Source organism: Corvus brachyrhynchos, unplaced genomic scaffold (genome assembly GCF_000691975.1).
Source record: "Corvus brachyrhynchos isolate BGI_N302 unplaced genomic scaffold, ASM69197v1 scaffold202, whole genome shotgun sequence".
Classification (NCBI taxonomy): Eukaryota; Metazoa; Chordata; class Aves; order Passeriformes; family Corvidae; genus Corvus; species Corvus brachyrhynchos.
This window is the reverse complement of record NW_008238132.1, coordinates 7,119,341-7,131,354: the sequence shown is the minus strand read 5'-3', so window position 1 is coordinate 7,131,354 and position 12,014 is coordinate 7,119,341. Positions and strand designations below refer to the sequence as shown.

General features: G+C 42.5%; 1 protein-coding gene across 1 annotated transcript in view; it reads left to right on the top strand.

Moving 5' to 3' along the window:
- The window catches only part of SPRYD7 (SPRY domain containing 7), a 17,534-nt gene extending 7,874 nt beyond the window's left edge, over positions 1-9,660 (top strand). The window contains exons 4-7 of the mRNA XM_017733664.1: positions 1,191-1,307; positions 4,220-4,386; positions 6,075-6,177; positions 8,433-9,660. Of these exons, the coding sequence (XP_017589153.1) occupies positions 1,191-1,307; positions 4,220-4,386; positions 6,075-6,177; positions 8,433-8,530 (485 nt within the window). The 3' untranslated portion in view covers positions 8,531-9,660. The remainder of the gene's footprint in view (positions 1-1,190; positions 1,308-4,219; positions 4,387-6,074; positions 6,178-8,432) is intronic.
- Positions 9,661-12,014: the final 2,354 nt, after the last annotated feature.

The following is a 12,014-nucleotide window of genomic DNA, read 5'->3' as shown; positions in this document are numbered from 1 at the left end:
GCGGCACGGGGTAACCGCTGGGAAAGTCGCTTTGGGGCTACTTCTTTAGTCGGAATTGGCAGTTTCCCCGGGAAAAGAAATAAGGAAGCTTGGTTTAAAATTTGGGTTAAAGCAGTTTGGGTTTAAACTGAAGCTGATCGGCACGATGGGTATGTGGGGTGCCCGAGGGGGGCAGGCTGCCCGGCGGGGGCTGCGGGTCGTGGTCAGGGTGGGCGCGGGGTGGTGGTTCAGAGGCGAGGGGCTGAGCTCCCAGAATCACGGAGTCAGCGAGGTTGGAAGACACCTCTGAGGTCATCAGGTCCAACTTGTGAGCCAACACCAACCATGTAAACCAGAGCAGGGCGCTTTATGCCACGTCCAGCCTTTCCTTAACCATCCCCAGGGACGGAGACTCCACCTGCAGTTATGGCAGTGGAAATGAAGAAGGAGCCAGGCCGTGCAGAGTCTTGTCCATGGTGCTCTTTTGATCAATGCCTTTAGCATGAGGTATCCACAAAACCATGCCCGGGCTTTGTTGAGGAGAGAGGGCATCTGGGGCAGCAGCAGCAGAGTGGGGGAAAAGCTGGGGGGGGATAGGTACGGTCCGGTGCTCGAGCACAATTGTTAGCAACAGCCTGCCGTGTGCTTGACCGTGACAACAGTGCCTAAAGATTAAGTCGTCCAATGGAGAAGGAAAACTTCGCAGAGGATTTTTTTTCTCACTGTATTGGCAGGCACATTTCTAATAGAAGGACTGTTTCAGAGACTAACTAAACACCTTGCAATTCCATCAATCATTTCTACCTGATATGCTTTTCCTTCTTGTTGCAGAATGCTTTTTCTCTGGTGTTAGAGACAGAGTACAGGGCTTTGGTCTCACAGTGAACCCTTTCTGACTAAATTGTAAGTTATGCTTCTGATGTGGCTAAGCAGAGGTTGTAATAAGCATGATGCCATAAAGCCCAAGAGTTGAAAATTAGATCAGCTTATAGATTTTAAATAAATAAACCCTAGTGGAAAGATGAACTAGCCTGTAAACAACCTTCCTTCTCTTGCTTCAAAGCACATCATCATAGTTCTCACAGACTAATGAAGCTTTTACTTGGGGCAGGAGGAACACAAACTGTTCTCAATGTTTAGGGGTTTTGAGGGCTGCTTTCAGATTTCTAAAACTGTTTTGAAGTTCTGTGGGGTTTTTTTTCTTCTTGCAGGAACAGATGTCGTCATTGTTAAAAATGGCAGAAGAATATGTGGCACGGGAGGCTGCTTAGCCAATGCACCTTTGCATCAGAACAAGAGCTATTTTGAGTTTAAAATCCAGTCTACAGGTTAGTCAGCAAAAAATATACAACTTGGGAGGTATGTCACGTTGCCTGCTGGTGGTAATATCTCAAATGCTCAGCACATGCATCTTTCTAATTGCATCATTGAACTTGTGAACATTAGAAAGATTTTTAAGTTGTTGCTGTGTGAAAAGAAATTTCTTTTTTTCCTTTTTTTAATTGTGACTCTAAAATATTAAAAAGAATGGTAAGTGTATTGCTAGAGGAGTGCAAATACTAACCCCCCACGTTGTTTTGTATGCTGTTATAGGCATGTTTTTCAGTTGGCGTATTTTAGAAATTATTTTTGCTCAGTAAATGCTTATGACCACATAAAACACTGTAGCTATGAAGTATTCTTTTAAAGAGTGCAGTTTATCCAGTGATATTTGTATCTATTTGTCTACCCTCATTTGCTCTTAAAAGGCCCTGTTTGCCCAAGCAAGCGTAACAGTCCTTGTGCTACCCTTTGCTCTTCAGATCAAATGTGTAGCACTTATTCTGACACTGCCTTATCCAGAGGAGCCTTTCAGCACCTTGTTCTTTTTATTTGCTCCTACAAATATGGTCAGCTTCATTACTACAGAGAGCACTCCAGGCGTGCTTGTATTCTAGCATCAAAAATCAGCCTGTATTTTTAAAAGCTGTTACAAGATGCTCTGAAAATGAAGCTGTGCTTTTCCTAAGTGTGTGTGGGGAGGGAAGAAGAAGGGAAGTGTTAGTCTAGAGACAGGCCTTGTGCACCAGCTGGAGCTTGATGCCAGCACTTTTTGGGTAAGGGTTGTTTGCCTTCAGGAGGGTGGGAGTGTAGGCAGCGTGAACGCAGATCTGCCCACGACACCTTGCAGTCCAACTAGTTGATTAGTTTTAAGCTACATGTAAGCTCATATCAATCTTAACTTGGCAATTTTATTATCCTTTATGTTGGGAAGAATCCATTGCAGGTGTTGTTCATACATGGTCATTATTCACACTTCTTACACTTAAGAAACAAGGGAAATAAAGTCTCGTGGTCTCTGTAACCCATTTTTCCTCTATTCCTGTGCCCCAAGGCAGGAGAACTGTAGAAGACTTAAAATAAATGTGTGATTTCCAGAAGTGTCCCTGCACAATCAAGTAGAGGTTATCTGTGGGGTCACCCTGACTATTGTAAAGTTTTCTGAAGTCTAATCACACTCTTGTCCTTTTCGTAACATGTAAGCATTAGAATAAATTATTCTACAGTTTTGTCTTTTGAAACTAAGTTTCTTATATTTTTGCCTCATTTTAGTCTTCTGTAGACTAAACAGTCCCAGTTTGTTGGGGTTTTTTTCATTATAGAAGAAATTTTTACACTTCTGATTGGTTTTGTTGTTTTTTCTACAATATCTCTAGTCAGCCTAATTTGTCTTGAGGTACAGTGCTTAAAATGGATGCTCTACTTCAGCTGCAGCAGTAGTAGATGACCTCATCTGTTTTATACATGCCACACATCCAGAAGTTTTCCACAGCAGTAGGGCACACTCACACTCACCAAGTGGTCTGTGATAACCCCCGAACCATATTCTGTGAACTGGTTACCAAGCCACTACTGTATTTGTGCCTCGTACTGCTCCTACTTACCTGGTCTTCTTCATAATTTAGTAAAAACAGATGCACTTTCTTTATTTCTGACCAGTTAGTCAGGATCACTTTAAACTTGAAGGGCCTCTCAACAGTTTGCAGTCCTGTCAGGTTGGGATTGGCAGCACATTTAATCAACACATCGTCATGTTATTCAAGTAATCGATGGGAATGCAGAACAGTATCTGACCTTGTGCATTCAATGCAAAACCTCAAACCCCACTTGAGTCATCTTTTTTGATTTGACAGGGTGCTACTGATGAGTAATCCTGGAATAGTTTTCTAACCACTCGTGCCTTCGTATTGCTGTAACTGTCTAGACCGTGTCTTCATCATTTTACTATTTCAGTGTTGTATGAGTTTCAAAAACATTACCGAATCAAGGTCTATCATATTAACACTTTCTCCTTTTTCCATAAGACTAGAAAACTAGCTGGAAAAGGAAAATTTGTTGTTTACAGATCCATGCTAGTTGGATATATTTTTTGTATCATCCTCCATATTTCTGGGAATAAAAGTTGAGCTAAGTGGTTACAATTCTTCTTTTCAGAGGTACTTCTTTTTCAAGATAGATACTGTTTGTCTTCAGTCTCCTGTGGCTACTTGTGCTGGATCTGGCCAGGATGAAGTTAATTTCCTTCATGGCAGCTGCTGTGGCGCTGTGTTTTAGATTTGCGACCAAAGCAATACTGATAACAATACTGATAACACACCAGTATTTTAGCTGTTGCTGAGCAGGGTTTGCACAGCATCAAAACCTCCTCTGTTTCTCACTCTGCCCCTCCAGTGAATATGATTAAGGTTGCACAAGAGCTTGTGAGGGGACATAACCAGGTGGATGACCCAAACTAACCAAAGAGATATTCTGTACCACCTGTCTTGCTCAGGAATAAATGGGAGAGGAGGGGATTTAGGGAGGTTAGCCATCTTTTGCTTGGGAATTGGCTGGGCATCAGTCTCCCCATGGGAGGTGGTGAATGATTGCCATTGCATCACTTTGTCTCGTTGTCTCTTTCTTTCACTTCTGCTTTACTTACTAAACAATTTTTATCTTCAGCCACAAGTTTTCTTGGTTTTGCTCTTCCTTTCCTCTTCCTTCTTTCCACTGGGGCCTGTAGGGGGAAGGGAAAGACTGGCTGGATGGGGCTTAGCTGCCTACCAGAGCTAACCTACAATAGTTCTGGTATTTCCAGAAGATATTTACTGGTGGTACCATCATGGCATTAATTAAAAAACAAATTCTTTATGCTGTCCTGCTTCAGTCAGTCTTCAAAATAATGTGGTTTTTTTCTTACTGTGTTAATGTCACATTTTAGGGATTTGGGGTATTGGAGTTGCAACCCAGAAAGCAAACTTGAATCAAATTCCACTTGGTCGAGATGTCCACAGCCTGGTGATGAGAAATGATGGAGCTCTCTACTATAACAATGAGGAGAAAAATAGGTTACCAGCAAACAACCTTCCTCAGGAGGGCGATGTGGTGGTGAGTTTCTTAAGGCTTCCTTAATTCCTCACCTGTTCCCAAATGCCTCTTATTTACACCTCTGTGGTCAAACTGCTGGCTGGTTTAAGTCAAATTGTTCGGCTTGCGTCTCCCAGTTTGCAAAGTGCTGGGATATCACTTCTTGTTGTGTTCGAATGGATCAGCAGCCTGGATATGGGTGGACTTCATTCTTGGTACTGATAGGTTCCTAATGAGGGACGGAGTTGACCAGAGTTTGAGCAATAGTTTCTAATGCTCTATTGCAGTATCTTCCTGACTGATAACTCCCATCACAAGGATCTTACATTATTTGAGATAGGACCTCCCTGAACAAATAATGTTCTGGAATGCATTACATGGCTATGTACCATGCCCAGCTGAACTCAAGATCCCTTAGCTGACTGGTTAATGATTAGAAGGACAGAGGGGAGCAGATGATGGGTCCTGGGTAATAAATTAATTGTATTTTTTGCCAAACTTTTGTAGTTTGTGGGGATATTAAGTAGGGAGGGGGGTAATGTTCAGTGGGAAAATGATTGAGAATGAAAGAAAATGGAGAATCTTATTAAGACTTATTTTTTTGTGCCTTACTACTTCAGGTTTCTCAAAACATCTTTAAGTGACTTTGTTCAAAATGTTGTGGTTTTAGTGCTGTCATTTTCTCCATGTCTTCTTACTTATTTTCAAAAATACACGAGAGCAATGCAATGAAGTTGAGACCATTTATCACCCCTACTTTTTCATGCTGGATAACTCGCCTCTTTAAAGCTGTGGTTAGAAATGCCATCTTTGGAAGCCCCAAACAGCTAAGGTTGCCATCTTGGGGCACAGGAATAGAGGAAAAACATCTCCACCCTTTACCTTCAGATACTATACTGTTCTTTTAATCCCCTCCTGAAATTGTTTTTTGAAGGGTTGCAGACTGTTCCAGGGTTTGGTGAATTAGTGTGGTCTGAACAGCTTCAACTAATCACAAGAAGAAGTAACCGATGTGTTACTGCTAACTCCCCCGTTTCCATAAATATCAATTTAGTTTGTTCTGTCACAAAAACAAATTCTTGAAGTTCTGAATGACCACACAAATTGTCACACTCAGACATACCAAAGCAGTGAGAAAAGTCCTTTAGCTAACAGATAAGTAAGTTACTATCTTGTTAGTGTTTGCTTTCTGCTCTGTGGTCAGCATATTTATAGCATTGTGTGTGAAACCACGGTCTGTTGCTGCCAGCAGAGTAAATGAACTGAGAGAGGTTTCCTGTGGAAGTATGGAAGGATAAACTTGATTCATAGCATCATTATTTATTAAAGTTGTTTCAATGAGAAGATACAAACAAGAAGATTGCAAACTGCCTCAAAATCATTGAAAATGTTATGTTTCTGTAATGTGGTGAAGTTTGGAAATTTGTTTAGTAAACTCAGTAAGATGCAAAGTGTATTGTGCAGTACGGTGCTGCATCCCAACTGAGCAGGCGTTAAGGAATCCTGAGTACTTGAAAATACAGATGTTACTGGTCATTTATTGACTTCTAGTCCTTGGCAGGAATATGTCAAGTGAGATTTTGTAGGATGCTGTGGTTTGCTTAATGGTGTTAAAATCTGCCTGTGGCTAAGAAAACTAAGTTAAGTAGCAGTCTTATGTGTGTAACTTGTTGATGCTTTTTTTTTCGTTAATTTTCTGTACTTTGTAGGGCATTACATATGACCATGTAGAATTAAATGTATATTTAAATGGCAAGAACATGCATTGTCCAGCTTCAGGAATCAGGGGAACTGTCTATCCAGTGGTCTATGGTAAGTCAGAGATTTTCAAACTGTTTCACATTATGGACAATATTTTCATTCTAGTTCTGTTGTGTGAGCTGTGTGTTCTTCTCACTTAAATGGAACACACATCAATCATCTGTTCTTGGCAGCTGCTACAATTAATTGCATGAAAATGCAAACCTGGAAAATTAAAAAAGTATATATTTGCCTCATTTTTAATGCTGCTTAATAGGAAAAAAAGCACTGCTTACTGACTGCTTACAGTGTCCACATCCAGCAAGCTGGGGAGTTGCTGCACTCAGTCTAAAAGTTGAAGCAGATGGCAGACTTATGGGTTAATCTGATTTATCTATGAAGCTTGGTATTTGTGCCTTTTAATTTCACATACTTCATGAATGCCTTCAGTGTTATATAGCAATAGTGTTGTTGTTTGTATTTTCTTGAACTTCCTGTGTATCAGTTTCTGCTTGTTGCCTCTTGTCCTATTGCTTGGCGCCAACGAGCAGTGCCTGGGTCCACCCTCTTGGCACCCTCCCTTCAGATATTCATAGATATTGATGAGGTCCCTTATCTCTTCTCGAGACTGAACCGGCCCAGCTCCCTCAGTCTTCCGTCATAGGACAGGTGCTCCAGTCCCTTCATTATCTTTGTAGCCATCCTCTGGACCTGCTCCAGGAGCTCCATCTTCACTTTATCTTTGTTCCTACGTGAGCCTCATCTAAGTAGTAGCCAAAATATGGTCAAGTTGTGATGTGTCCTTCAGCCACGTGATGGCGCTGCTAAAATGCTGTAGCAGCTCTGCGGGATCTCCTCGTGCAAAATCTTCCGTGAGCAGCGGAAGAGTTACTGTGTGGTTGCATCTTCCCTGTATTTTGGAAGGGGTGTTACGTAGCATGAAGAATGAAGGTTGCTTTCAGAAAATACTTGGTGGTGTGTTAGCCTACTGTTAATCTTTTTTCTCTGACTAAAGTTCCATCCCTGGGGAATGCACTGACCTTTTATTGCCTGGCTCTTTTTGTCTTCTTCCACAAGTGGGCATAATTTCATCATAATTATAATGTCTCCTACGTATAGCTAAACTTGAAGCCTGCAAGTTGCTTTTGTACAGTACTTACTTGGTATAAACTTTAACTATAAATGTCCTTAATTTAATGTGAACTTCTTCAAATCCTGTGGAAGGATTTGGCCATGGAGAAGAGAGTGTCTCAAGCATTTACCCTATTCAGACTAGAACTATAGATATCTTTTTAAAAGGAACATGATAGATCAAGCAAATGCAGTGTCAAGCTTGAGAAGATAAAACAAAAAATTGGGCGAAAAGGTTACTTCCCACAGCAGCTGTACCTCAGGCACTTTCATGGAAGGGAGACATAAACACTGCATAAGTACTAACTACATAACTGTACAAATACACTGATAGGAGTTTTCACAAAGCCTGGGAGGGAAAAATTCCGACCTTGGCTCTGAGATAGCTAAATTCCAAAATATGGAGATGAGGTTTTTCTTGTTTGAACTAATGTTGATAGTCTACCAGGTTCATCTCAGAAGTGTCTTTGAAAGAGACCTTGCTTTTCTGACTAGTTGGGTGTTTCAGTTTGCTGGTGAAGTACACAAAAGCGTTGCTCTGAAAATACTCAGCAGTTTCTTTTTTATATTCTGCACTGAAAGTACTATTGCAGGTATGTTGATTATGCAGGGGATCGAAAACTGGAAGAAGTTTTGTAAAAAAAAACATATTACCCTCCAACTTCAAGAAGCAGTCAAAGAAGCTCTCTTTGGATCATATGCTAAAACTGATGGTTTGATACCGACCACTGCAGACTTCTGAAACCTTGTAAACTTCCAAAAATCCACTGTACACAGCTGAAACTCCAGCAGAATTAGGAACAGAAAAATATGCACATGAAGAGGTGACATACCTGCAAGGTGTATCTGGTAGTGTCCTTAATCCGTAGATTTCTGGAGAAATAGAGTAGAAAATTTGGAATCAATAGCCTGAAGCTCTACTAACACTCCCAGTGAAATTAGATGTGGGGTTCTCATTGACTTCACCAAGGACTATTACCAAGTAAACACCAGAAAAGAGAGATGATTTTCTCTCCTGGCATACGGCCTTACCAAATTCATTGAAGAGATTTCTTTTAATTGTGTGTATGTAATGGATGTATTGAAGACGTTCTTCGTGGTTTGAGCACAGTCTACAGTCTAGTAAGGTGGTGAAATAGAGGATCAAACTGTAAGTGTTCCTTCTCTAACTCCTCTTTTTTGGTTCTCTTCTGCAGTTGATGACAGTGCCATTCTGGATTGTCAGTTCAGTGAATTTTATCATACACCTCCACCCGGGTTTGAAAAGATCCTCTTTGAGCAGCAAATCTTCTGAATGTCTTCATACTGAGAATTTGCACCCTGCACTGTTACAAAAGCTTTGTCATCTTGAAGCCTCACTTTAGTTTTTTAGGAAACATCTGTGTATTTTTAGTAAGTACTTGTGACTGTTGTCTGCAGAATAAATATGTTAACTGCAACACCAGGTAAATGTGTTGCAAATAAGAGTTTACTGGCGATGTTTTGTGGTTAAGAATGAGTGCTTTGGGGCAGGGTTTTCTCTGACTTGTACTTGATGCATAAGGAGACTAAGGGATATTGCTGTTGTCAGTATTACATTCAGTATTTTGAATAAACTGGAGCTCTGTAAGGCAAATAGTTCTTATGCATAGGATAGCTATGGAGATGGGTAGTTCTCATGATTTTTTTCCCCCCAACTTGTTTCTCCCAGAAATTATGTAATTTCTTTAAAGGATACACTGTGTTTCTAGTCTGTGATTTGGAGTTGTGGTGTCCCAGTTGTGCACAATGACTAATAATACAATGGCATAACTAGCAGCTAGATACCTTTTTTTTTTTTTTTTGGAAAGGTGTAGGTTAACCCATTCCCTCACTCTTAGACCAGCAAATACAACTTATCTGTTTCTTCTAGCTTTTCATTTGCTTTTATTGTGACCAAAAAAAAAAAAAATTCTAGTAATACTTTTTTGTTGAACCTTAAAAAGGAAACCCGAACTGTGTTTTTGAGGACCACCATGCTGTGTTACTCTGGTAAGAGAGTACGTACAGGTCACTCAACTTGGGTAAGCAAAGATCCAGGTGAAGGGTATGAGATGTTATGGTGAAGCCTTACATCTGAACTGTAAATTAGATTATTCTCTTATGGAATAGCATATTTAATTTCTTCTTGAATCATTTATAAACGGCTAAGACATTGTTCTAAAATGTGATGCCCTTGAATATACATTGTGAGATGCTATTTTTTCCCCTCTTGTCATATTTAATGTACTTCCTAGAAGAATTTTTATTGTAAAAAAAACCTCTTCATACTGAATGTTTGTGTTTTGGTTTTGGCTTTTCCTGAGTTAATGTGTTTGCATAAATGATTTTATTTAAATATTTTTAGAAATTACCTTATTCTGAAATTTTCAAATACAAACTGCTTTCTCAAAGCTTTTCACCTTAGGATTTACTGCATCTGTCTTAATTCTGTGCCTGTGTTTTCCTTCCTTTTAGCTTTGCTGTCACGTGACAGTATTGGGTAGAACTTTTCAACCTTGTCAGCATTATGGTATAAAGCTCGGGAGATTAGAGTGCAATTTTATCATTTCCCTTTGAAATCTGCTCAAATCAGAGTAGGGTAATGAAAAATAATACCTAAATCCTAACACCTTCCCCCCACCCCTCCCTTCTTTCTGGGCTTAAGTTTATTCCTGATTTGCTCTACCTCCTTCCCCTAGCAGCACAGAGGGACAAGGAATGGGGGCTGTGGTCAGTTCATCACATGTTGTCTCTGCTGCTCCTTTCTCCTCAGGGGAAGGACTCCTCACATTCTTTCCCTGCTCCAGCGTGGGTCCCTGCCTTGGGAGGCAGTTCTCCAGAACTTCTCCACTGTGAGTCCTTTCCATGGGCTGCAGTTCTTCATGACCTGTTCCAGCATGGGTCTCTTCCACTGGGTGCAGTCCTTCAGGAACAGACAGCTCCAGCATGGGTCCCCTTGGGACCTGTTCCAGGTCACAGCCTCCTTTGGGCACATCCACCTGCTCTGGGTGGGGTCCTTCACAGGCTGCAGGTGGACCTCTGCTCCCCCATGGATCCCCATGGGCTGCTGGGGCACAGCTGCCTCACCATGGGATGCACCAGGGGCTGCAGGGGAATCTCTGCTCTGGTGCCTGGAGCACCTCCTGCCCCTCCTTCTCCACTGGCCTTGGTGTCTGCAGGGCTGTTTCTCATGTTCTCACCCCTCCCTCTGGCTGAAATGGTGTAGCTTTTTCTCCCACCCCTTTTAAATCTGTTATCCCAGGGGCTCTGCCACTGTCTCTGCTGGGCTCAGTCTCGGCCAGCAGTGAGTCCGTCTTGGACCCGGCTGGCACTGGATCTGTCAGAAATGGGGGAAGCTTTTGGCATCTTCCCACGGAAGCCACTCCTGTAGCCCCCTGCTACCAGAACCTTGCCATGCAAACCCAATACAGCTTCCACACAGCCTGGGCTTCAGATGTCTGATGCAGCCCTCCAAGTCCCATGTTCTGGGGATTGCCTGTGACCTCTGTCTGAGGCCAAGAAAAATGGCCCTCTGTCCTTCCAGAGGTATGCTGTCTTGGAGAAACTGTGCTGCCAACTGGAGGAATTCGGGAGGCAATGAGCAGGCAGCATGTCAGAGAACATGAAAGGGAGACACACAGGATCTTCTCTGAGTCTTAGCAGCTTGAAGATCTCATCTGTACAGAGCCCATCTGTAGCAGGAAAGACAGCAGTGTCTGCCTTGCACCAACAAGGTAAGCAAAACCTCTGGAGAAGAGGATGGGTGGTAGCTGGTGACTCCTGGCACCAAGAGGAATGTTCTTGCCACACCTATGGGTTTACAGCTGCAAAACAGGTTCCTTGCCCTTGTAGTTGAAGAGAAGCTAGATGAGCGTGGGGGCCCAGGTGGTGGACGATACCTTGCTGGTGAGAGGAAAGGGAGTGAGAAGGCACTAATAGGACAAGTCAGTGATTAACTGTGGATCTAGTGTTGGGAACATCCCATAAAATCCTAATAGGTTGTGGTAAGAGCAGACAGTGAGGTGGACTGAAAACAGGATGAATGGCCAGGCCCAGAGGGAGGTCAGTGGCACAAAGTTTAGTTGGAGGCTAGTAACCAGCCTCCAGGGTCAGTATTGAGTCTGGTCCTCTTTAACATCCTCATTAATGTTCTGGATGATGGTGCTGAGTGTACCTTTAGTGAGTTTGCAGAGACACAAATCTGATAGGATTGGCTGATATGCCAGAGGGTTGTGCTGCCATCCACAACAGTTTGAGAAATGGGTTGGTGGGAAACCTGCGAAGTTCAACAAGCAGAAGTGCAAAGTCCTGCAGTTGGGAAGAAACAACCCCATCTATCTGTACAGACTGAGGGCTATCCATCTAGGAAGCAGCTTGGCAGAAAGGCACCTGGGGGTCCTAGTAGATAACAAGTTGAACATGAGACAACAGTGTGCCCTCTCAGCAAAGAAAGGGAGTGGTATCCATGGTTCCATTAGCCAAAATATTGCCAGCAGGTTAATGGAGGTGATCCTTTGCCTCTACTCAGCCCTGGGGAGGCCACACCTGGACTCCTGTGTCCACTGCTGGGCTCCTTGGTACAAGAGAGACAGGGACACACTGGAGAGAGACTGAAGAAGGGCCACAAAGATGATTAAGGATGAAGCATCTCCCCCATGAGGAAAGGCTGGTAAAGCTCAGAATCTTCAGCCTGGAGAAGAGAAGGCTTAGGGGGATTTGATCAATGCACAGGGACACCTGAAGGGAGGGTGAAAAGAATGCAGAGCCAGGATCTTTGC